Source organism: Balaenoptera musculus, chromosome 6 (assembly GCF_009873245.2).
Source record: "Balaenoptera musculus isolate JJ_BM4_2016_0621 chromosome 6, mBalMus1.pri.v3, whole genome shotgun sequence".
Lineage (NCBI taxonomy): Eukaryota > Metazoa > Chordata > Mammalia > Artiodactyla > Balaenopteridae > Balaenoptera > Balaenoptera musculus.
Window position 1 is genome coordinate 28495018 of NC_045790.1, and position 26924 is coordinate 28521941.

General features: G+C 43.0%; 1 protein-coding gene across 6 annotated transcripts in view; it reads right to left on the reverse strand.

Moving 5' to 3' along the window:
* ERCC6L2 (ERCC excision repair 6 like 2) overlaps positions 1 to 26924 on the reverse strand; it is a 182647-nt gene that overhangs the window by 4337 nt on the left and 151386 nt on the right. For 4 of the 6 annotated variants that reach the window (XM_036855628.1, XM_036855631.1, XM_036855630.1 and 1 more), the window contains one exon: positions 20343 to 21425. The exons of 1 other annotated variant lie outside the window; for it this stretch is intronic. In XM_036855628.1, the coding sequence (XP_036711523.1) occupies positions 20453 to 21425 (973 nt within the window). In that variant the 3' untranslated portion in view covers positions 20343 to 20452. Of the gene's footprint in view, positions 1 to 20342; positions 21426 to 22843; positions 23053 to 26924 lie in introns of those variants that run through there. One more of the 6 variants, XM_036855632.1, reaches the window with a different exon arrangement.

Sequence of the window (26924 nt, forward strand, 5' to 3'; positions counted from 1 at the left end):
ATTGAAGCTACATCCACTGGATGCAGCCTGAAATCACATCCTTGCTTGGCTTCCTGCCTCCTCCCCCTCCCCTGGTGGCACTTCTTTAATATATCACATGCAGACCAAACCTTGTCCCAGACCCACTTCTGGAGAACTGGACATAGGCTGAGGAATCTCATGAGCAAAAGCATGGTGTATGTGTGGTGTGTGTGGTGTGTGTGTGGTGTGTCTATCTGGTGTGTGTGGTGTGTGTGTGGTGTGTTTATGTGTTGTGCGTGTGGTGTGTTTATGTGGTGTGTGTGTTGTGTGTGTGTGGTGTGTTTATGTGGTGTGTGTGTGGTGTGTTTATGTGGTGTGTGTGGTGTGTGTGTGGTGTGTTTATGTGTTGTGCGTGTGGTGTGTTTATGTGGTGTGTGTGTTGTGTGTGTGTGGTGTGTTTATGTGGTGTGTGTGTGGTGTGTTTATGTGGTGTGTGTGGTGTGTATGTGTAGTGTGTTTATGTGGTGTGTGTGGTGTGTTTATGTGGTGTGTGTGTGTCGTGTGTGTGGTGTGTTTATGTGGTGTGTGTATGTGGTGTGTGTGGTGTGTATGTGGTGTGTGTATGTGGTGTGTGTGGTGTGTGTGTGTGGTGTGTGTGTGGTATGTCTATGTGGTGTGTGTGGTGTGTTTATGTGGTGTGTGTGGTGTATTTATGTGGTGTGTGTGGTGTGCTTGTGTGGTGTGTTTATGTGGTGTGTGTGTGGTGTGTTTATGTGGTGTGTGTGGTGTGTGTGTGTGGTGTGTTTATGTGGTGTGTGTGGTGTGTGTGTGGTGTGTGTGTGGTGTGTGTATGTGTGGTGTGTGTGCGTGCTGTGTGTGTGTGTGCTATGTGTGGTGTGTGTGTGGTGTGTGTGTGGTGTATGGTCTGTATAGTATATATGTATGTGTTGGTATGTGTTACTAACTCTGGCGTGTGAAGTGGCAGGTAATGGGCTTGGGGCAAAGTCAGCCCATCTGACACTGTTTGTTTCAAGGGTATTCTATCTTCTCTCCATTTGATGCCCCAGAAGAGGTGACTGGGGAGAACTCTCCCACCTTCTCCCATAGCTATGTCTCTTCCCCTGCTGGTGATTCCTGCTCCCAGTCTCCCTTCTCTTTGCCCTTCTCCCCTGTGCCAGTTATTAAGCTCCCAATCCAGTCAACTCTGCTCTGCTCTGTCCTGTGGGGCCATCATAGGACTCTGACCCTCCCCTCTGTCACTGGCCCCGTTGGCTCTGCCAATAGGGGGCACTAGAGGGAGACTGCAGAGCTGCAGCCAGAAGCACACCATGCTCCCTTCCTTTTTTTTTAATTAAAAAAAATTTTTTTTGGACATCTTTATTGGAGTATAATTGCTTTACAATGGTGTGTTAGTTTCTGCTTTATAAACATGCGTATCAGCTATACATATACATATATCCCCATATCGCCTCCCTCTTGCATCTCCCTTCCACCCTCCCTACCCCACCCCTTTAGGTGGTCACAAATCACCAAGCTGATCTCCCTGTGCTATGTGGCTGCTTCCCATTAGCTACCTATTTTACATTTGGTAATGTATATATGTCCATGCTACTCTCTCACTACGTCCCAGCTTACCCTTCCCACTCCCTGTGTCCTCAAGTCGATTCTCTACATATGCCTCTTTATTCCTGTCCTGCCCCTAGGTGCTTCAGAACCTTTTTTTTTTCTTTTTTTTAGATTCCATATATATGTGTTAGCATAAGGTATTTGTTTCTCTTTCTGACTTACTTCACTCTGTATAACAGACTCTAGGTCCATCCACCTCACTACAAATAACTCTATTTCATTTCTTTTTATGGCTGAGTAATATTCCATTGTATATATGTGCCACATCTTCTTTATCCATTCATCTGTTGATGGACACTTAGGTTGCTTCCATGTCCTGGCTATTGTAAATAGAGCTTCAGTGAACATTGTGGCACATGACTCTTTTTGCATTATGGTTTTCTCAGGGTATATGCCCAGAAGTGGGATTGCTGGGTCATATGGTAGTTCTATTTTTAGGTTTTTAAGGAACCTCCATACTGTTCTCCATAGTGGCTGTATCAATTTACATTCCCACCAACAGTGCAAGAGGGTTCCCTTTTCTCCACATCCTCTCCAGCATTTATTGTTTGTAGATTTTTTGATGATGGCCAGTCTGACTGGTGTGAGGTGATACCTCATTGTAGTTTTGATTTGCATTTCTCTAATGATTTGTGATGTTGAGCATACTTTCATGTGTTTGTTGGCAATCTGTATATCTTCTTTGGAGAAATGTCTATTTAGGTCTTCTGCCCATTATTGGATTGGGTTGTTGTTTCTTTGATATTGAGCTGCATGAGCTGCTTGTAAATTCTGGAGATTAATCCTTTGTCAGTTGCTTCATTTGCAAATATTTTCTCCAATTCTGAGGGTTATCTTTTCGTCTTGTTTATGTTTTCCTTTGCTGTGCAAAAGCTTTTGAGTTTCATTAGGTCCCATTTGTTTATTTTTGTTTTTATTTCCATTTCTCTCCGAGGTGGGTCAAAAAGGATCTTGCTGTGATTTATGTCATAGAGTGTTCTGCCTATGTTTTCCTCTAAGAGTTTTATAGTGTCTGGCCTTACATTTAGGTCTTTAATCCATTTTGAGTTTAGTTTTGTGTATGGTGTTAGGGAGTGTTCTAATTTCATTCTTTTACATGTAGCTGTCTAGTTTTCCCAGCACCACATATTGAAGAAGCTGTGTTTTCTCCATTGTATATTCTTACCACCTTTATCAAAAATAAGGTGACCATATGCGCATGGGTTTATCTCTGGGCTTTCTATCCTGTTCCAGTGATCTATATTTCTGTTTTTGTGCCAGTACAATAGTGTCTTGATTACTGTAGCTTTGTAGTATTGTCTGAAGTCCGGGAGCCTGATTCCTCCAGCTCCGTTTTTCTTTCTCAAGATTGCTTTGGCTATTCGGGGTCTTTTGTGTTTCCATACAAATTGTGAATTTTTTTGTTCTAGTTCTGTGAAAAATGCCAGTGGTAGTTTGATAGGGATTGCATTGAATCTGTAGATTGCTTTGCATACTATAGTAGTTTTCACAATGCTGATTCTTCCAATCCAAGAACATGGTATATCTCTCCATCTGTTGTGTCATCTTTGATTTCTTTCATCAGTGTCTTACAGTTTTCTGCATACAGGTCTTTTGTCTCCTTAGGTAGGTTTATTCCTAGGTATTTTACTCTTTTTGTTGCAGTGGTAAATGGGAGTGTTTCCTTAATATCTCTTTCAGATTTTTCACCATTAGTGTATAGGAATGCAAGAGTGCATTAATTTTGTATCCTGCTACTTTACCAAATTCATTGATTAGCTCTAGTAGTTCTCTGGTAGCATTTTTACGATTCTCTATGTATAGTATCATGTCATTTGCAGACAGTGACAGCTTTACTTCTTCTTTTCCGATTTGGATTCCTTTTATTTCTTTTTCTTCTCTGATTGCTGTGGCTAACACTTCCAAAACTATGTTGAATTATAGTGGTGAGAGTGGACAACCTTGTCTTGTTCCTGATCTTAGAGGAAATGGTTTCAGTTTTTCACCATTTAGAACGATGTTGGCTGTGGGTTTGTCATTTATGGCCTTTATTATGTTGAGGTAAGTTCCCTCTATGCCTACTTTCTGGAGGATTTTTATCATAAATGGGTGTTGAATTTTGTCAAAAGCTTTTTCTGCATCTATTGAGATGATCATATGGTTTTTCTCCTTCAATTTGTTAATATGGTGTATCACATTGATCGATTTGCGTATATTGAAGAATCCTTGCATTCCTGGGATAAACCCCACTTGATCATGGTGTATGATGCTTTTAATGTGTTGTTGGATTCTGTTTGCTAGTATTTTGTTGAGGATTTTTGCATCTAATTTCATCAGTGATATTGGCCTGTAGTTTTCTTTCTTCGTGACGTCTTTGTCTGGTTTTGGTATCAGGGTGATGGTGGCCTCGTAGAATGAGTTTGGGAGTGTTCCTCCCTCTGCTATAATTTGGAAGAGTTTGAGAAGAATAGGTGTTAGCTCTTCTCAAAATGTTTGATAGAATTCGCCTGGGAAGCCATCTGGTCCTGGGCTTCTGTTTGTTGGAAGATTTTTAATCACAGTCTCCATTTCAGTGCTTGTGATTGGCCTGTTCATATTTTCTATTTGTTCCTGGTTCAGTCTCGGAAGTTTGTGCTTTTCTAAGAATTTGTCCATTTCTTCCAGGTTGTCCATTTTATTGGCATATAGTTGCTTGTAGTAATCTCTCATGATCCTTTGTATTTCTGCAGTGTCAGTTGTTACTTCTCCTTTTTCATTTCTAATTCTATTGATTTGAGTCTTCTCCCTTTTTTTCTTTGATGAGTGTGGCTAATGGTTTACCATTTTTTTAATCTTCTCAAAGAAACAGCTTTTAGTTTTATTGATCTTTGTTATTGTTTCCTTCATTTCTTTTTCATTTATTTCTGATCTGATCTTTATGATTTCTTTCCTTCTGCTAACTTTGGGGTTTTTTTGTTCTTCTTTCTGTAATTGCTTTAGGTGTAAGGTTAGGTTGTTTATTTGAGATGTTTCTTGTTTTTTGAGGTAGGATTGTATTGCTATAAACTTTCCTCTTAGAAGTGCTTTTGCTGCATCCCATAGGTTTTGGGTCGTCGTGTTTTCATTGTCATTTGTTTCTAGGTATCTTCTGATTTCCTCTTTGATTTCTTCAGTGATCTCCTGGTTATTTAGTAGTGTATTACATAATAGTTCAAGTATTACATAATAGTTCAGTTCACAGAAATAAAAAGCAGGGATTCACTTGAGCAAATGGCAATCAGATGGTTCCTGTTTACCGTCTCGAGTGTCTGCCCATCTTACCTAGGTCATAGAAAGGCCAGTGGAGAGGAATCACCCCTAAGTCGTAGACAGGAAATGGGGGCTAGGGACTCTTGCGGTGCCAGTGTGGGTCCTGGAAAGGGAGCAGGTGCTGTGGGTCATTCCATCCCTGATAGGAATGTCAGGGCTTTCTGCAGTGGTGGAGAAATTGACTGGGGGCCGCATGGGGAGTGGGGGAGGACTGCCTGACTCCAAATTGCCTCTGCTACTCATAAGCTGTGTGATCCTCTGTGCCTCAGTTTCTTCCTTCATAATAATAGATGATAATAATAATAGATAACAATACTTAATAATACCTATCCGGAAGGGTTGTTGGGCAGTCAAATGAGAATATGCACTTGAAGTGTTTAACAAATGACATAGTAAGCACTCAATAAATGTGAGCCGAAGTCCTCAGAACATTTATTCCCCAGCCCAAGCACCCTTAGCCTGCTTAACAGAGGAAATACGCGGTTTACCACCACCAGGGTCCCCTTGTGCTTCAACAGGCTCTTGGAAGCAGTGTGAAAAACGGATTAGGGAGAGAGGAGGAGCGAGAGTAGGAATCCAGGGAGAAGTCTGCAGGCATCCAGATGGGAGGTGGAGGGGCGGGACCTCGGGTCCTTGGCAGTTTGAGTCGTTACTTTGGAGAAATAATCTCCAGGACTTGATCTCTTGACTTTCTAGGCTGGGAAAGGGCCCTTGGTCAAGCACCAGGCTTGGATGGAGGGAGGAAGATGGAAGGTAGGGAAGGCAGGTGCAGGGATGATCTTGGGGGGGAGGGTACGACACGTGCAGTTTGGGACAAGCAGCAGGCCCAGAGGAGGCGGGGAGTGCAGGGATGGAGTTCGGGCAGGAGGTGGAGTATTTTTACACGTTGGGGGCCTGCTTCTGGAGCAGCTGGCTCTGGTCTAGGTGCTGTGCAAGTAGGTGCTAGGCCCCATTTCCTCCCCGGACCGTCGGCTTCGCGGCTGTCGGGTGTGCCTGGACGAGCCGGCCAGGGGCACTCGCAAGTACCGAGCTTGGAACCCGCCAGGAGGAGTTCCATCTAGCCGCTGGCTTCCTTCCTCCCTCCCTCCGCACCTCACCGTCCTCCGTCAGAGCTCCCATTCCGCCCACCTCCCCGGCGCCTCCGCCCTCCTGCTTTGCTTGACCTCAGTTAGACGCGCTGGGGATCAAGCTGAGGCTGATCTTTCGGCCGGCCGCCAGCCAGACCGCAGAAACCGTCGCCCTTCACACCCGGTGGCCGCGCGCCCTCCGCGGCCAGGGCGGGATGGGCGCAGGCGGCGGGGAGGGGCCCCTGTCGGCTCGATCCCCCAGCCCCGGCGCGGCCGGCAGAGGGTCTCGCCTTTCACAACCCGCAGAGTGCTGACCCCGCCTGCCCGAGCGGTGTCTGCGTGCTGGGCGATCGCGGGCTGCGCGCAGCTAACTGTGGCGTGTGCGCGCGGGGGGAATTCACGCCGCCGCCAGCCCACATCTCTCGCCCCTGTCTGTCCCCGGCGGGGTCGCAAGCTCCCGCCTGGTCCCCCAGACCAGGGTTGGGGGATTATCAAGCGCTCCCTGCACCCGAAGCTCGAGGGTAAGCAGGACCCCACAAACGGCCGCCCCTCCGCCTTCCTTGCCTCACTTTTCGCGGTGGACGAGACCCCGGTGCGCGGTGGAGATCGGCCACCCATCGTTTCCTGCTTACAGAGGGGCTCGGGGACTTTCCTGAGGCTTGCGGCTAGTGGAAGATCACGCGCCCTCGAGGCGCAATCCCTGCAGTTTGCTTCCATGTTTTCCGTCAATACAGCCAGAGCGTAATGTAATTAGCTTTCCTTCTTTTTTCCCCCAAAAGGAGAAAATAAACCTGATTCGGAGGAACAGATTGTCTCCACTGCTTGGGGGGCGGTGAACCCCCTCTCCCGTTTTGTGGCACTGCAGCGGGGGTTTCCAGCGACGATCCTCAGCGGCGGCAGGTGGCCTTCTGGAAACTCGCTGAGGAAAATTCACATGAGCTTTACTTGAAGCAATTTCTACATACACTCTCTAATATTTGCCTGCCGGGCGGGATGGGAAGGCAGAGCCGGGAGTAAGGTGGATTCCCCGACAGCGCTCCTGGGAAAGGGAGTGCAGGGCTGGGGAAAAGCGGGGGCGAGGGGCAGGGCAGAGCGCGCGCTCGTGCTCGGGTCCGCGGTCCTACCCAGCACCGCAAGCCGCACCGCGGCTCCACGTGCCCGACACCATCCCACAGAGTAACAGGCGAGGGAGGAAAAGCCCATCAACCTCCCCTTGCCCAGAGACGGAAATCTGCGAGGTGCTGCCAGTGCCCCGACACTCAGGACTTGCAGTCATTGACACCCGAGCTCTCAGTCTCCCCCTCCGTCCTCTTGTTCCCCGCCCCTCTTACATATTTTGGAGGTTAGGTAAGTCGTCAGAAGCATTTTTATGTTTGGCAGTCCAAAGCTCCAACTTCTCTACTAGGCCCACGTTCCTGCTCATTTAGGGTTTTAAAGGCCAAGGGAGGAAGTGATGTTCTGGCCTTCCCATTCTTTCAGGTCTGGCCACCGACCCATCTCCAGAATTTGGGGGTGACCTGCTCTTATCACTCCAGCCCAAATCATGCTTCACTCAGAGAGCACCCGTCATTTGTGCCTGGGTTCCTTGGCGGCTCTTGTTCCCTTACCCACATACCTTCCTAGGGGACCCTCCAGTCTTCCTGAGACCTGGCTGTCCTCCCCAACATCCCCCAGCACACTGCTGTGCCCTAGGGTGTCTTTTAGGACTATAGGGGCTGTTATGCCTTTCAGGGCAATGTGGCAGCTCTGGGCCATTTCAGGTGGTGAATGGCACCTCTGCAAGGGCCCCACTAACTGGTTGGTTTTCCCTTTTCATGGGAGGTCAGTGAATTCCTGCCTCTGGGGTTGACTTGCCTGGTGATAGGGCCTCTGCAGTGTCCCACATATGACATTCAGAGCTCCTTTGCTGATGGCATTTCCCAATATGTGAAGCCGGAGGGTGAGGTATCTACTAAATAGGGAAATTGGGGAGTTAAGAAGTCTGAGATGCAGGTTTGATGTAGTGTTTGCGGAGAGTGGGGAAAGCTGATTGAGGAGGGGAAGCTATTAGGTTGCTGGGCAGGGCACTGGGGGCTCCATTGATACTGGTGAGCAGGATGCTTGGGGGCAGGGAGGGGTGGGTAAGGACTGACCTGGAAAAAACCTGGGGTTTTGCCAGGCAGTGCTGAAGGGAGGCCACTCAGGGCATTGGCACTGGGTCAGGAAGGCAGTGAGTACTGGCTGATACAGTGAGACAGAGTTGACTGTTGGAAGCATAGTGAGGACGCTGGCAGATGGGCAGGCCAGGCAGACTCTGATCATGCAAAATCAGAAGTTCCCATGACCACATGTTGACATTTATGTTTTGAAAAATTAAGATTTTTTTTTTTGTTTTTATCAATACTTTTATAATGGCTTTAGGAAAGAAGAAAATATATATGAATTAGCTATTATGAGGCTTCTTTTGAAGTCCATCTTTCAGTTCAGTTTCACTTTACAAAGTTTCACTTTACAAAAAATAAAGAAAAACCCAAAGTTAAAAGATATGGGGAGGGGGACAAAAACTCATATTTGACAAGAGGACTCACTGGAGTTTCCTTAGAGATGTATAGGAAATTCCAAGATTTCCTATACATCCAAGATGCACACTTTCCCCCTTGCTTAAATATATAAACAATATAAATTGAGTTTCAGTTATTTCTTTCTATGAGAGGAAGGGGCGCAAAAAGACATCTGTAGAAAGAGGCATTCTTGATTTTTAACTATGAGAGAAAGCAGTACAAAACCAAGAATGTCCATTGGGCATTATCCATATCAGTGACATAAGGGCATCATGCTCATAGAAATAAGATTGGTCTTAAATTTGGAAATTTAGGGGATAAATATTACCACAAAAATTGTTAACCTACAGTAAAAAAAATAAATAAATGAAGTATTTTTGGTAAAGTTTAATCAGAGAAACAATTCTGTGTGTGGGTATTTTTTTTTTTTAACATCTTTATTGAAGTACAATTGCCTTACAATGGTGTGTTAGCTTCTGCTTTATAACAAAGTGAATCAGTTATACATATACAATATGTTCCCATTTCTCTTCCCTCTTGCATCTCCCTCCCTCCCACCCTCCCCATCCCACCCCTCTAGGTGGTCACAAAGCACCGAGCTGATCTTCCTGTGCTATGCGGCTGCTTCCCACTAGCTATCTATTTTACATTTGGTAGTGTATATATGTCCATGACACTCTCTTACCCTGTCACATCTCACCCCACCCCCTCCTCATATCCTCAAGTCCATTCTCTAGTAGGTCTGTGTCTTTATTCCCGTCTTGCCACTAGGTTCTTCATGGCCTTTTTTTTTTTTTCCTTAGATTCCGTATACATGTGTTAGCATACTGTATTTGTTTTTCTCTTTCTGACTTACTTCACTCTGTATGACAGACTCTAACTCCATCCACCTCATTACAAATACCTCCATTTCATTTCTTTTTATGGCTGAGTAATATTCCATTGTATATATGTGCCACATCTTCTTTATCCATTCATCTGTCGATGGACATTTAGATTGATTCCATGTCCTGGCTATTGTAAATAGCGCTGCAATGAACATTGTGGTACATGACACTTTTTGACCTATGGTTTTCTCAGGGTATATGCCCAGTAGTGGGATTGCTGGGTCGTATGGTAGTTCTATTTGTAGTTTTCTAAGGAACCTCCATACTGTTCTCCATAGTGGCTGTATCAATTTACATTCCCACCAACAGTGCAAGAGGGTTCCCTTTCCTCCACACCCCCTCCAGCATTTATTGTTTCTAGATTTTTTGATGATGGCCATTCTGACCGGTGTGAGATGATATCTCATTGTAGTTTTGATTTGCATTTCTCTAATGATTAATGATGTTGAGCATTCTTTCATGTGTCTGTAGGCCATCTGTATATCTTCTTTGGAGAAATGTCTATTTAGGTCTTCTGCCCATTTTTGGATTGGGTTGTTCATTTTTTTGTTATTGAGCTGCATGAGCTGCTTGTAAATATTGGAGATTAATCCTTCGTCAGTTGCTTCATTTGCAAATATTTTCTCCCATTCTGATGGTTGTCTTTTGGTCTTGTTTATGGTTTCCTTTGCTGTGCAAAAGCTTTTAAGTTTCATTAGGTCCCATTTGTTTATTTGTGTTCTTATTTCCATTTCTCTGGGAGCTGGGTCAAAAAGAATCTTGCTGTGATGTATGTCATAGAGTGTTCTGCCAATGTTTTCCTCTAAGAGTTTGATAGTGTCTGGCCTTACATTTAGGTCTTTAATCCATTTTGAGTTTATTTTTGTGCATGGTGTCAGGGAGTGTTCTAATTTCATACTTTTACATGTACCTGTCCAATTTTCCCAGCACCACTTATTGAAGAGGCTGTCTTTTCTCCACTGTATATGCTTGCCTCCTTTATCAAAGATAAGGTGACCATATGTGTGTGGGTTTATCTCTGGGCTTTCTATCCTGTTCCATTGATCTATATTTCTGTTTTTGTGCCAGTACCAAACTGTCTTGATTACTGAAGCTTTGTAATATAGTCTGAAGTCAGGGAGCCTGATTCCCCCAGCTCCATTCTTCGTTCTCAAGATTGCTTTGGCTATTCGGGGTCTTTTGTGTTTCCATACAAATTGTGAAATTTTTTGTTCTAGTTCTGTGAAAAATGCCAGTGGTAGTTTGATAGGGATTGCATTGAATCTGTAGATTGCTTTGGGTAGTAGAGTCATTTTCACAATGTTGATTCTTCCAATCCAGGAACATGGTATATCTCTCCATCTATTTGTATCATCTTTAATTTCTTTCATCAGTGTCTTATAATTTTCTGCGTACAGGTCTTTTGTCTCCTTAGGTAGGTTTATTCCTAGATATTTTATTCTTTTTGTTGCAATGGTAAACGGGAGTGTTTTCTTAATTTCACTTTCAGATTTTTCGTCATTAGTGTATAGAAATGCAAGAGATTTCTGTGCATTAATTTTGTATCCTGCTACTTTACCAAATTCATTGATTAGCTCTAGGAGTTTTCTGGTAGCATCTTTAGGATTCTCTATGTATAGTATCATGTCATCTGCAAACAGTGACAGCTTTACTTCTTCTTTTCCGAATTGGATTCCTTTTATCTCTTTGTCTTCTCTGATTGCTGTGGCTAACACTTCCAAAACTATGTTGAATAATAGTGGTGAGAGTGGGCAACCTTGTCTTGTTCCTGATCTTAGTGGAAATGGTTTCAGTTTTTCACCATTGAGGACAATGTTGGCTGTGGGTTTGTCATATATGGCCTTTATTATGTTGAGGAAAGTTCCCTCTATGCCTACTTTCTGCAGTGCTTTTATCATAAATGGGTGTTGAATTTTGTCAAAAGCTTTCTCTGCATCTATTGAGATGATCATATGGTTTTTCTCCTTCAATTTGTTAATATGGTGTATCACGTTGATTGATTTGCGTATATTGAAGAATCCTTGCATTCCTGGGATAAACCCCACTTGATCATGGTGTATGATCCTTTTAATGTGCTGTTGGATTCTGTTTGCTAGTATTTTGTTGAGGATTTTTGCATCTATGTTCATCAGTGATATTGGCCTGTAGTTTTCTTTCTTTGTGACATCTTTGTCTGGTTTTGGTATCAGGGTGATGGTGGCCTCGTAGAATGAGTTTGGGAGTGTTCCTCCCTCTGCAATATTTTGGAAGAGTTTGAGAAGGACAGGTGTTAGCTCTTCTCTAAATGTTTGATAGAATTCACCTGTGAAGCCATCTGGTCCTGGGCTTCTGTTTGTTGGAAGGTTTTTAATCACAGTTTCAATTTCAGTGCTTGTGATTGGTCTGTTCATATTTTCTATTTCTTCCTGGTTCAGTCTCAGCAGTTTGTGCATTTCTAAGAATCTGTCCATTTCTTCCAGGTTGTCCATTTTATTGGCATAGAGTTGCTTGTAGTAATCTCTCATGATCTTTTGTATTTCTGCAGTGTCAGTGGTTACTTCTCCTTTTTCATTTCTAATTCTATTGATCTTAGTCTTCTCCCTTTTTCTCTTGATGAGTCTGGCTAATGGTTTATCAATTTTGTTTATCTTCTCAAAGAACCAGCTTTTAGTTTCATTGATTTTTGCTATTGTTTCCTTCATTTCTTTTTCATTTATTTCTGACCTGATCTTTATAATTTCTTTCCTTCTGCTGGCTTTGGGGGTTTTTTGTTCTTCTTTCTCTAATTGCTTTAGGTGCAAGGTTAGGTTGTTTATTCGAGATGTTTCCTGTTTCTTGAGGTAGGCTTGTATTGCTATAAACTTCCCTCTTAGCACTGCTTTTGCTGCGTCCCATAGGTTTTGGGTCGTCGTATCTCCATTGTCATTTGTTTCTAGGTATTTTTTGATTTCCCCTTTGATTTCTTCAGTGATCACTTCGTTATTAAGTAGTGTATTGTGTAGCCTCCATGTGTTTGTATTTTTTACAGATCTTTTCCTGTAATTGATATCTAGTCTCATAGCGTTGTGGTCGGAAAAGATACTTGATACGATTTCAATTTTCTTAAATTTACCAAGGCTTGATTTGTGACCCAAGATATGATCTATCCTGGAGAATGTTCCATGAGCACTTGAGAAAAATGTGTATTCTGTTGTTTTTGGGTGGAATGTCCTATAAATATCAATTAAGTCCATCTTGTTTAATGTATCATTTAAAGCTTGTGTTTCCTTATTTATTTTCATTTTGGATGATCTGTCCATTGGTGAAAGTGGGGTGTTAAAGTCCCCTACTATGATTGTGTTGCTGTCGATTTCCCCTTTTATGGCTGTTAGTATTTGCCTTATGTATTGAGGTGCTCCTATGTTGGGTGCATAAATATTTACAATTGTTATACCTTCCTCTTGGATCGATCCCTTGATCATTATATAGTGTCCTTCTTTGTCTCTTGTAATAGTCTTTATTTTAAAGTCCATTTTGTCTGATATGAGAATTGCTACTCCAGCTTTCTTTTGATTTCCATTTGCATGGAATATCTTTTTCCATCCCCTCACTTTCAGTCTGTATGTGTCTCTAGGTCTGAAGTGGGTCTCTTGTAGACAGCATATATATGGGTCTTGTTTTTGTATCCATTCAGCCAGCCTGTGTCTTTTGGTGGGAGCATTTAATCCATTTACATTCAAGGTAATTATCGATATGTATGTTCCTATTCCCATTTTCTTAAATGTTTTGGGTTTGTTATTGTAGGTGTTTTCCTTCTCTTGTGTTTCTTGCCTAGAGAAGTTCCTTTAGCATTTGTTGTAAAGCTGGTTTGGTGGTGCTGAACTCTCTCAGCTTTTGCTTGTCTGTAAAGGTTTTAATTTCTCCATCAAATCTGAATGAGATCCTTGCTGGGTAGAGTAGCCTTGGTTGTAGGTTTTTCTCCTTCATCACTTTAAGTATATCCTGCCACTCCCTTCTGGCTTGCAGAGTTTCTGCTGAAAGATCAGATGTTAACCTTATGGGGATTCCCTTGTGTGTTATTTGTTTTTTTTCCCTTGCTGCCTTTAATATGTTTTCCTTATATTTAATTTTTGACAGTTTGATTAATATGTGTCTTGGCGTGTTTCTCCTTGGGTTTATCCTGTATGGGACTCTCTGTGCTTCCAGGACTTGATTAACTATTTCCTTTCCCATATTAGGGAAGTTTTCAACTATAATCTCTTCAAATATTTTCTCAGTCCCTTTCTTTTTCTCTTCTTCTTCTGGGACCCCTATAATTCGAATGTTGGTGCGTTTAATGTTGTCCCAGAGGTCTCTGAGACTGTCCTCAGTTCTTTTCATTCTTTTTTCTTTATCCTGCTCTGCAGTAGTTATTTCCACCATTTTATCTTCCAGGTCACTTATCCTTTCTTCTGCCTCAGTTATTCTGCTATTGATCCCATCTAGAGTATTTTTAATTTCATTTATTGTGTTTTTCATCATTGCTTGGTTCCTCTTTAGTTCTTCTACGTCCTTGTTAAATGTTTCTTGCATTTTGTCTATTCTATTTCCAAGATTTTGGATCATCCTTACTATCATTATTCTGAATTCTTTTTCAGGTAGACTACCTATTTCCTCTTCATTTGTTAAGTCTAGTGTGTTTTGACCCTGCTCCTTCATCTGCTGTGTGTTTTTCTGTCGTCTCATTTTGCTTATCTTACTGTGTTTGGGGTCTCCTTTTCACAGGCTTCAGGTTCATAGTTCCCATTGTTTTTGTTATCTGTTCCCAGTGGCTAAGGTTGGTTCAGTGGGTTGTGTAGGCTTCCTGGTGGAGGGAACTAGTGCCTGTGTTCTGGTGGATGAGGCTGGATCTTGTCTTTCTGGTGGGCACGTCCACGTCTGGTGGTGTATTTTGGGGTGTCTGTGGCCTTATTATGATTTTAGGCAGCCTCTCTGCTAATGGATGGGGCTGTGTTCCTGTTTTGCTAGTTGTTTGGCATAGGTTGTTCAGCACTGTAGCTTGCTGGTCATTGAGTGATGCTGGGTCTTGATGTTGAGATGGAGATCTCTGAGAGATTTTTGCCGTTTGGTATTACGTGGAGCTGGGAGGTCTCTTGTGGACCAGTGTCCTGAAGTTGGCTCTCCCACCTCCGAGGTACGGCCCTGATGCCTGGCTGAAGCACCAAGAGCCTTTCGTCCAGACGGCTCAGAGTAAAAGGGAGAAAAAATAGAAAGAAAGAAAGAAAGAAAGAAAGAGGCTATAATATAGTGAAGTAAAATAAAGCTATTATAAAGCAAAGCTATACAGACAAAATCTCCCCCAGAAGCATATACATATACACTCACAAAAAAAAAAGGAAAAGGGGAAAAATTAATATATCCTGCTCCCAAAGTCCACCTCCTGAATTTGGGATGATTCGTTGTCTATTCAGGTATTCAACAGATGCAGGCACATCAAGTTGTTTGTGGAGTTTTAATCCACTGCTTCTGAGGCTGCTGGGAGAGATTTCCCCTCCTCTTCTCTGTTCGCACAGCTCCTGGGGATCAGCTTTGGATTTGGACCCGCCTCTGCGTGTAGGTCGCCTGAGGGCGTCTGTTCCCTGCCCAGACAGGACGGGGTTAAAGGAGCAGCTGCTTCCGGGGCTCTGGCTCACCCAGGCCGCGGGGAGGGAGGGGTACAGAGGAGGCGGGGCGAGCCTGCGGCGTCAGAGGCCGGCGTGACGTCGCAGCAGCCCGAGGCGCGCCGTGTGTTCTCCCGGGGAACTTGTCCCCGGATCACGGGACGCTGGCAGTGGCGGGCTGCACGGGCTCCCGTGAGGGGCGGTGTGGAGAGTGACCTGTGCTCACACACAGGCTTTTTGGAGGCGGCAGCAGCAGCCCCAGCGTCTCACGCCCGTCTCTGGGGTCCGCGCTGATAGCCGCGGCTCGCGCCAGTCTCTGGAGTTCCTTTAGGCGGCGCTCTGAATCCCCTCTCCATGCGGGCCGCGAAACAAAGAGGCAAGAAAAAGTCTCTTCCCTCTTCGGCAGCTGCAGACTTTTTCCCGGTCTCCCTCCCAGCCAGCTGTGGTGCGCCAACCCCTTCAGGCTGTGTTCATGCCGCCAACCCCAGTCCTCTCCCTGCGATCCGCCCGCCCCGGCGGGTGAGCAGACAAGCCTCTCGGGCTGGTGAGCGCTGCTCGGCGCCGAGCCTCTGTGCGGGAGTCTCTCTGTTTTTCCCTCTGCGCCCCTGTTGCTGTGGGATCCGCGCTGTTAGCCGCGGCTCGCGCCCGTCTCTGAAGTTCGTTTAGGCGGCGCTCTGAATCCCCTCTCCTCGCGCACCAGGAAACAGGGAAGAAAAAGTCTCTTGCCTCTTCGGCAGCTGCAGACTTTTTCCCGGACTCCCTCCCGGCTAGCTGTGGTGCACTAACCCCTTCAGGCTGTGTTCATGCCGCCAACCCCAGTCCTCTCCCTGCGATCCAACCGAAGCCCGAGCCTCAGCTCCCAGCCCCGCCCGCCCCGGCGGCTGAGCAGACAAGCCTCTTGGGCTGGTGAGTGCTGGTCAGCGCCGAGCCTCCGTGCGGGAAGTGCGGGAATCTCTCCGCTTTGCCCTCCACACCCCTGTGGCTGCGCTCTCCTCCGTGGCTCCGAAGCTTCCCCCCTCTGCCACGCGCAGTCTCTGCCCGCGAAGGGGCTTCCTAGTGCGTGGAAATCTTTCCTCCTTCACAGCTCCCTCCCACTGGTGCAGGTGCCGTCCCTATTCTTTTGTCTCTGTTATTTCTTTTTTTCTTTTGCCCTACCCAAGTACGTGGGGATTTTCTTGCCTTTTGGGAGGTCTGACGTTTTCTGCCAGCGTTCAGTGGGTGTTCTGTAGGAGCAGTTCCATGTGTAGATGTATTTCTACTGTATCTGTGGGAAGGAAGGTGATCTCCGCGTCTTACTCTTCCGCCATCTTCTCTCCTCCCCTGGGTATTTTTATGGAAACATAACAACCACTTTGGGGCCTAAAAAAAAATACAGGATGGCTCCAGCGTGAGCTCAGTTGCATGTCCACTGGTTTCACGTGGGTTGGGGGCTCACTGGAGAAGTCAAGTGAGTCCTGTCCAGCAACAAAGTCTCAGACAAAACATTAACATATCAGAATTATTGTGAAACTTTAAAAATAAAAATGGGTATCTATGCTGAATCCTAGACCTTCTGAACTAGAATCTTCTGGGGAGGGACCTGGGCACCCGTGTGTGGAAAAGCCTCTGCAGGTAGTTCTGACTTGCCACTTCAGGGCTGGGGACCACACAGACTTAGACTTCTGAAGGGAAGGTCAGTCCGAGTCTCTCCCCGTAGGGGCAGAAAGTAAACACCCAAGTGGCTGTTTTCATACTTAATACCCTGCAAGATCCTGTGAGGCAACGGTGTTCTTTCCACCTGCCACGAACACCACATGGAGCCAGCACTGGGGGAGGTGTGGAGACAGGGCAGTGCATGGGGCTGTCACCCAGGGCAAATGCAGTGTCACCAGTGCCAAGACCTGTTCCTCAGCTTACGAACCTTCCCTTTAAGGCCCTCCAGAAGCGCTGGGTGGAGGATGCTTTGCAAAAGGTGGGGATAGAACTGGGAAACAAGATCACATCAGTGATGATTAAATGAGAATTAGGTGAGGAGCCTAAAAAGTGCTCTGCACTCTGGGCTCTTTGAAGGCCGATGCATCTTATAGGATCTTATAGGTTCACTGGCATCCTTGGTGGGTTCTAGACCCACTGTTAACTGGGTTTATGACATAGTGACCGTGGAGCTCTATTGCCTCATATGTGAAAAATGACCTTTGAGGCAGGCAGTGAACCCATTCTTTTGGATTTTATAGACTAGTAAATGTCAAAACTTTTGGGAACTGACATATGGTTATCAATTTTTATATCAAGTAAGGACAATGAAATAGGCGAAAAACTATGATATGCTATCATTTCATAAAAGATGACTATTTTATATCATGAAGGATAACTTCAGAATCTTAAAACTGCTCATTCAACTTTAAAAACAACCCTATACTGTCCTTGGCTTTCTCATTTTCTATGGATTGATGAAAAGTTTATCACCAACTCATCTCTGCAAACTAAGGCTCTTTCACCTTGAACACTTAGGAGCAGCTGCACTGCTTGCAGATGATGTTAATTTACCCAAAAAAGTGGTTTCAGGGCTTGAAGGGAACTCTGAAGAGTTCAAGTGCAATGGTCTCACAGTATCTTGCCTCAGTTTCCAATACTGATAATTATGTTTTGAGTGCTAGCAGCCAGAAACTCTATTGCTGCTTTGAAGAGAAGTAAAAAATACAGATTGTGGCAAATAGAATCATGGAAACTTGAAGTTGGAAGATTTTTTGGCAATGATCTCATCCCTGTCGTTTTCAAACTAATGCTCCACGGAGCCACAGTGGTGCTGCTTGAATCAACAGACCTCCATTTTAATTCTTATAAATAATTGAGCCTCTAATTACGGTAGAGTTCCTTTGCTTAAAAAAATGCTTGGGGGCTTCCCTGGTGGCACAGTGGTTGAGAATCTGCCTGCCAATGCAGGGGATACGGGTTCGAGCCCTGGTCTGGGAAGATCCCACATGCCGCGGAGCAACTAGGCCCGTGAGCCACAACTACTGAGCCTGCGCGTCTGGAGCCCGTGCTCCGCAACAAGAGAGGCTGCGATAGTGAGAGGCCCGCGCACCGCGATGAAGAGTGGCCCCCACTTGCCGCAACTGGAGAAAGCCCTCGCACAGAAACGAAGACCCAACACAGCCAAAAATTTAAAAAAATAATAAATAAAAAATTAAAAAAAAAATGCTTGAACACTACCGATACAGTCCATCTCAAATTTAAAGGGGAAACTGATGCTGAAATAAACCCTGGGATTTGCCTGTGGTCACCTTCTTAGTTGGGAGAACTTGGTGGCATGACACTAGTGGAGTGGGGAAGGAAGGATTCTTATTACAGTGTCTGTTCTCACATTCATCAATAGTTGAACCAAATCTTCCCACTGCTCCACTGCAAGGAAGGTCAACCCTTAAAGTTACCCTTCTGGAACGTTCTGAGTGGCTCATTTCCATACTGAACCTCATACTCTGCTTGGCAAACCATTCCTACATGATAATTATGACAAACATTTCACTGACAACTGTTGGAAACTAATGTTTAAACTCCAGATGTGTACTTTTGCTCCCATTTTGACCAGCACTGATAAAAATCTAAAATTAAATAGCATTTAATTATATTTGAAGAGTATAGAGGTAATATTTGTATGAACATCATTTTATGTTTCTAAGGTCATGTCTATGTAAAAAAATTAAAAGGTACTTTATGAAAGATACACTTTGATTAAAATGACTGAACTCTACTGTCTGATATATAAACTGAGATGAAGATGCATCTACTTTCTTTCTGAGCTCCTCGTACAGCTGATCCCACAGCAGTCTAACATTTATATGTCAAGTCTATCACACACTGCACAGCACATTCATTTTGTAGCAAGCTCCTGGTGGTGAAATGTAGCATCTAATAAGTCTGGACACAACTCAGCTGCGAGCAGCAAAAAAAAAAAAAAAAAAAAAAGACTAAGTCTATATAACCTAAAACAGAATTTTTGAACTGCGGTTCCCAGTCATTAGTGGGTCATGAAATCAATTTAGTGGGTTATGAAAGCATTAAAAAACATACATATACAAGAGGCAAAAGTGCAATAGAAGAGAAAATACCAAAATATGTTGCATGCCTTAAGGGTAAATATTATTTCATAAACATTTTCATTCATATATATGTATTAACACGTGTACTGGGTCATGAAATTATATTTCACAGCTCTCAACACTGCCCTAGAGAAAAACATACTTGGCCATTCAGTCCCTTAAGAAAAGATTTTTCTTTCTTTTTTTCCCCATTTCTGAGCAATGGCTCCACACTGCGATGGCTGGGTACTCCAAAGGCCCCCTCCCCTCAATACAGTAACAATTCACAGTGATCTCCGAGCACCACCATTTCCTGGTTCACTGCTATTTTCTGGATATTTCCTCCCATCATAGCCCTGCGGGTTCAACTGAGGGAAAGTTGCCACAGCGTATCTGTGTGTGGGTCAGTAGAAGCCTCAGGTCCTGCTACCATGTGCCAGGCATGATGCCAGGGGCTTTACAGACCCGACTCTTTATACATATGGTTTCCTTTGTTTTACTGGTAGCAGTGCCTCACCTGTACATCTCGAGCTCCTAGCACAGCACCCATAGGGGCTGAGTGAATGTTTCCAAATAAGTGAATTCAACAACAAGCACATTCCATTGGTTATAAACTATATAAGTTAAGTTCAACAAAACATAAGAGTTTTAAATAAAATCAAATGTTTACTCATTTATTCATACTTAAAAAAATGCAAAGTACTATACAAAGCTTTATATAGTTGTACAAAAAGTTGACGCATTGGTGTTCTGTGGCTAATGATAATAATTGTATACTTATTGTATTACTGCAACATATATCAAAGTGATACAACATTAACCCTTTGATTTTGAGTTTATAAGCTTACTATTTTAATACACATCATGTATTCAGTACTAGTTATTACTTTTGTATAAATAATTTCATAATAGTAGTACATGATACTGAGGGAAAATAAAAGTTAATAATTTTCCAAATGGTAGTAAGAAAGAAACTCATTAGTATACATTTGATTTGGGGGGTGAGCATAATTTGGCCTATGACTTAATGGAATCTAGGAGAGTGAAACAAAGCTTTTTTAAACTGGAAGGACACTCAAGTGGATCAAGTTCAAGCCCTTCGTCTTTCATGTTAGGAAATGGTTGCACACCAGCCTAAATGACTTATCTAAGGTCACATAATTATACAATAAGAGAGATACCCCAGGTCTCCTGATAACAAATCCAGAATATTTTCCATTTCATAAAAGAGGTTTATACTATAATACAATCATATTTTTTTAAAAGATCAAATCAGCTATCAAGGAAAACCAATACATGATAACATTTTAGACTTAAAAAGAAAACCCTAGAGCAAGAGTTTATTAAAAATATATGTTGACAACTGTGTAACATAATTAGTGTGGAATACAGTGTTGTAAACGTTGATGGCAGAAGTTCATTGGTTGTAGTAATTTGTGTGTTTATGTATTACTCTTGTGTATTAGTTGTGCTTTCATCTGTATCAGTGGAGTTAAATTTTTTCCACAAAAATTTCTCATTTGATTTCCAAAGAGGAGCTTCAAGATCCTCTTTCCTTTTGGAGGATGCAGCAGAAGGCACTTTTTCACACAGAGTCTCTATTACTGCCAAGTCGGTGAGTTTACTAAGACTCTCGTCATTCTGTTCATTCAAGATGTCCCAGAAATCTTTTGGTCTCTGTTTTGCTTTCTCCATGGGCCCTGAAAGAACTTTCTTTGGTAGTTGTGTGGGACTGTTCCCGTGACTTTTAAAGAGGTCATCAAGAATAGAGGTGTCACCAAGTAAGCTTACCACAGAAGTGTTTTCTAACACTGGATTTTCTATCTTTTTGTTTTCCACTTTGAAAAGGGGTCCATTTCTTGAAACATCCAATCCTGTGAGATTCTGTCGGTTTTTCATGGTATTTTCCAACTTTTCCAACTCATACGCTCCAGACTTACTGTTCAGGAAACAGGATGCTACAGTATCTTTGGATGCTTGGCTGTTTTTCCCATTGTTCGTCTCTTGGGTAGAGCTTATAGGTAATTTCTTAGTTTCCACATCATTAGAAAGCACCTCTTCTCTATAGAAACTGTGATTTCGAAACTTAATTGATTTTTCTTTATATATTTTTGGGCTGCAAATTTGAGAAAATTTTTTGGTAGAATTTTTAAATGACAAAGTTACAGAATCTGACACCCTTTCTTTTATAAGAGACTCTCTTTTTTCAGACAGATTCCTGACTCTCTCTCCTTCCTCATAGGCAGATTTAATGCATTCTGAAGGGGAATCCACAAAAAATTCTTTTACCTCTGGATACTGAGAAGCATAAAAGTCTCTTAGCATTTTCTGTCGTTCTTCTGATGTGGCATTAGTTATATATTTAGCAAATTCCTGTACAGAAGACAACTTAAAATAAGAAGCCATTTCTTCAAATTGTTTTCTGAAGATTTAATGAACAAAACCAGTGGTTATTTTTATTACATTTTATTTTTAAAGAGCTTGTTTTCAGTGTTATGCTATGTAGCAACAAAGCAATGTAATCGTATTCCTTTAGCATATATTAGCTTAATTCCATAATGAACATGCATTTTACACTTAGGATAATGTGATCTCTTTCCTTACACTATTGAAAAAAATATTCTAGCTCATGAAATTACCAGCTTTTTAAGTTATTCTGACTTATACTATCAGGCATTTCCTGGGAATTGTGTGATCCCAGCATGCTGCTACTCCAGTCAGCCAATTTATGCCTTACATGAAAATCATAATTTATCTAATCTGTATTTGGAAATCTATATTGCATTCAAGATCCATGAAATAAAACTATCAAAGAAGGGTCTTAATAAATAGAAAAGAGAAAATGCTGAAAAATTAAGACAGGAATTTTTTTCATCTATCTACTCTTTTCTCCTTCCACAAATATCAATACAATATAGAAATTGTATTTTTTGATGAGCCTAAAGGAAAGTTCTAAACTGATAAACCTAGATTCTTTTTCAGTATTGATCTGACTTCAGTACAGATAGCTAAACTAATAAGTCAGATGCTATTTGAAGAAATGCGTTTCAGTCCTAGTATAAGATATTAATAAAAGCTGTCATATGCATGTGTGAGGAAATGAGCCTTCTGAAACCCTGCTAAGATGGAAGTGGAAAGGTTGTTTAGGAACCCTGGGCACTAGACTCTGCTCCTTTCCCTAGGTGAGGGTTCTATGGACTGAACTGTATCCTCCCCCAAAATTCATAAGTTGAAGCCCTAAACCCCAGTGTGACTGTATTTGGAGATGGGGCCTTTGGCAGGTAATTAAGGTTAAAAGAGGTCATAAAAAGTCACCAGAGAGCTCTCTCTCTGCCATGAAAGGACACAGTGAGAAGGTGGCCATCTGCAAGCCAGGGAGAGAGCTCTCACCAGGAACCAAATCAGCTGGCACCCTGATCTTGGACTTCCCAGGCTCCAGTACTGTGAGAAGTAAATTTCCGTCTTTTAAGCCGCAGTCTGTGGTATTCTGTTATAGCAGACTAAGACAGAGGGTATTGGTTTGCTGATGCTGAGTTTAGGCCATGAGTCAGGAGACCCCAATGCTTATAAATGTTCTTTTAAACAAAAGCCATAGATAGTGCTGCAGCATATGATTAAAAGTCCCCAAATTGTAGAATTATATCTATTTTTATATAATATTTCCTTACAACATTCATTTATCCACTCAACAAATATTTATAGAGCCCTCTTATTTGCTAGGCACTGTAAAAGAAACTATACAACAGTGAACAAACCCCAGTTCCCTGTCGTCAAGGAGTTTATAGTCTAGTTGGGGGAGAGAGATACATGAAAATCAAACCAGAAGGGAGTGATAAACCCCATGATGGAGGTAAATACGGCACCCTGTTGGCACCCACAGAAGGGGTACCTAAGCCAGTGACTGGTAGTGGACAAGGTGGCAGGGAAGGCTTCTCTGCTGTCACCACAAGCCAGTCAGGTAAAGATGAGCCAGGAAGCCTTCTAGGGAGAGAGGGAACGTGCACGGGCCCAGTTCCAAGAAGACTTGGTGCACATAGGGGCAGGAGAATCTGCCAAGAAAAAGGCTGAAAATCATGAGGGATCCGTACGCCAATTTCAGAAGTTTGAATTTTATCCTGTATACAACAGAGAATCCTGAGGGTAAAAAATGATTTTTTTAAATGTACGTAAACAGGAGCTTTATTTAAAGCCACTATTATTTTTGCCACTCAGACCAGGTTATATAAAGTTTGTGTTTCCTTTGATTTTAGTGGCAACCCATGCTGCAAATTCATGACTTTCTCATGTGGCTTCAGACGAGTACCCTGGCTTCTAGTCCTCACCACACCGGTCCTGCTACTTGTTCCAAATCCAGGTACTATCTATGCCTGATCAACAGCCACTCTCATTGCCAACAAAATAGTTAATAACACAAAAACAAGTTTCCAAATTTCTGTCCTGGATATGGCCAGTGTTCTTTGTTGGAAAGCAACAAGTATGTTCTTAAAAGGTTCCAGTTTTAACTTCACATGAAGTAATGAAGTGTCATTATTTTGTTTATTAATCATCTCTGAATCATTTTCATGGCCTTTCTCATAAATATTTGTGCTGTGAAGATTAAGTTATTGGCAGGGTTACAGGCTGATGTCTTTTATTCATCCAAGACTTGGTAGTGTTTCAGCAGTTGCCAAAGTACTTTCACCTTTGCTGTGCTGACCTCACCCATGACCCTGCAAATCTGTCACCTCTGGGAGGAGAGGTGCTTCAGACCTTATTCTACCTGAGTAGTATGCTAGTAAATTGGGCTGTGTGGTTGCCCTTTACAGGATGAGCTATGATTACAATTCATTTTATTTTTGCCTTCTAAACTTGCTTTTGTAATTCTTGGTCTTTCTAAACACTCAACGAATTGCAAGGTACAACCCGGGGATATAAGCTAGCCACCACTTTGTGAAGAAAATTTTGTAGACACTCATAATCCATTTAGAGAAAGGGGCAGCAGTGGGGCAAAGGAAATCAAAGTTAGGTATCTTTCAGTCTTTCAGCAAGTGTATCAATAGTATTTATGTATCATGGAAAAAATTCAATTTTTCTCCTTTTTTTCTCGAGGAACTGAAGGAGAAGGGATGGAACACAGCTAAAACCATGTTCTTTCTGCCTAAGCTTTCTGAAGTGAAGGTAGGACTGAAACTTCATTCAGATAATCCATGGGGCTACAGCATGGTACAAATTCTTGATTCACATAAAGTAGGATGGTTAGCAGGAAAGAGGTGCTAGCAGTTTGGACACTGATCCCTAGTTCAGATGTTGGCATTCTAATATTAGACACCCTTCACCTTTTTATTTAGCATGAGGCATTTATCCCTAGGCTAAGTAGAGAAAAAAAAAAGAGGCAAAAACTAATTACTGTTAATACTTTTATTTTTATATACAGTGCTAAAGGGGATAAGACGCTTGTGCTTAAAGACTGGTAAAATGTATATGGTTGGTCTCCTAGCAAAAATAATTGCCCGATGAAAATTAACCGCAATTTACCCAAAATCATTGTTGTAAATCTGTTTGTGAGGAGTTGTGTTGCTATAGCAGTGTGGGGTGTTCACCTTTGTGGGCAACGGTGGGCAGCTGAGAGGCGTGCTCCAATCTGCCACACCAGCACCCGAGGAGCTAAGGGACAGGTTGCTTGGGAGTTGCCAAAACCCGAGGGAAGCATCTGGAACACGCAGAGCAACCACCATTTTCCTGTTGTCCGTAGAAGTTGTCAGGACCAACTGGACCATGCCTCCTCTCCCTGCTTACCTCAGTCACTACTTCTCAGTTACACATAACCACTGGCTGCTCATCCCCCTGCTAGTCTCTACATCCCTGATCTAATCCAATCCCTCATCCTTCCAGACCATTCCTCGGTGCCCCTGGAACCAGGCTATGATCTACTAACTGTCCTGTGTCTTCTACCCAAGGAGCCCTCTGTCTCCTCCTGATACTGCCTCCCCACTGCAGCCCTCACAAGTCAAGATCTTATACCTCACATCCTTAAACCTCAGTGTTCATGCTTCCCATTGCTGCTTCCAGATCATTTTTTCTTAAAAACTCCTTCCCCTCTTTAAGGTTTGTGCTATCCAGCTTAACCATTCTCACCCTCACCCCACCTTGTTAACTGACTTCCTAGTTGCTTCCTGATAGTGACTGAACACTCAAGATCCTGGATTAATGTTGCTTCCTTTCCCATCTCCTGCCATCATTCTTGATAGCATCAGTATCCATGTGGATGTCCCACCCAACTCCTGGCTCACCAGTTTCTTGACCTCACCTCCACAGACTCGATTCCATGTCCCACCCAACTCCTATTCCCAAAGTCATATACCACTGATGTCATTACCATTAACTGCACAACCTCCAAATCCCTGAATTCAATCATATCATGCTCTAGTTCAACTGCTCAATTATCCCAATGACAACAATGCTGGAATATACCCTTCATCTCATCAAGTCCTCCAATTTGCTGACTCTTCTGCTTTCTCACTAACATCAGCCTCCCCTTTTCCAGCTTATGTTCAATTTTATAATCGTTTCTTTGCAAACATCCTTTAGCTTCCTTGCTTCTCTCTCCTTCTCCTGGTAAAACTCAGCTGTTTCCCTATTCTGTGTCTGCAACTGAACAACTGAAGCTTGCTGAATGAAGTCTGCACCACTGCACAGATGGTTTTACTGGAATTACTCTCAAATAGGAACTTAACATCACCCAGGAAGTCTAGGCCCACTAAGCTTGCTTTCCTACTTTATGACTTCCACTAATGACTTCTTTCATAATTTCTCTCTCCCCAAATCTCTTTCCCTCTGTACTGATGACTTTAATTCTCAATTAATTGAGGAAATATCGCTGTATCTGTGCCTTTCTTTATCCCTTTCTCTTACTACTTCTCAAAGGCTAGATCTTCCGCCTGTGGTCTGGATCCCACCCTCTCCTGCCTCCAGGACTTCACTTCTTCTGTTATCACCTCTCTGGCATGATCTTTTTTTTTCCTATTAGTCTTTTTCCTCAACACACAAACAGGTTCTATTATCTTCCCAACTTAAAAACAAACTACACTTCATCCCACAATGCCCTCCAGCTACTGCTAGTTTCCACGTCCAAACTTAAGGAGCAGTCCCAGGGGCTTGCCCTTTCACTGCTTGCCCACCTCACCCTGGCATCTGCCTACTTCGACTGCTCATGGAAAGGTGACCAAAGAGTTCTTCAGCTCCAGGGGCTTTCCCACTTCTTCTGATTCTGGTTCTCAGCAGCAGTCAATAAAGTTAAGTGTTCCCTCCTTTTTGAAACTCTCACTTGTCTTGGACTTTAGGACTTTGCACTGGGCCTCCTACCCAGTAGGCCACAGTCACTCTCCAGGCTCAGTACTGGGGCTTCTCCTCTCCTCTCTGTGTTCTGTTCCTAAGCTGTTCACACAGTCTATGGCTATAAAAACTATCTGTAATCTATTTATAATGTCTATGCTGATAACTTCAAAATTTAGACCTCCAGTCTCCAAATCTCAGAGTAGCATATCCACTGCCCATGTGACATTTCCCTATATCCTCAAATTTAATATGAGCAAAAGAGAACTCTTGATTTTTTTTTTTACTCCAAACTTGTGTCTCTCCTAGTTTTCCCCATTCAGTGAATCCAGTCTGCTGCTTAAGGCAGAAAATTGGGAGTAATCCTGTCTTCTCCCCTTCCCAAAAACCAGTTCAACATCAAACTGAATTTATCCATTCAGCTCTGTCTCCATGGCAACTACTCTATTGCAAACCACCATCACCTAGTTCCTTATGGTTTCCCTTAGTCCACTCTGCCCTCTTCCATGAAGAAGCTGGAAAAATCTTTTAGAAACATACATAAGATCATGTCATGCTTCAACAGCTTTCTACTGCAGTTGGAACAAAATCCAAATTCTTTTCTACAATC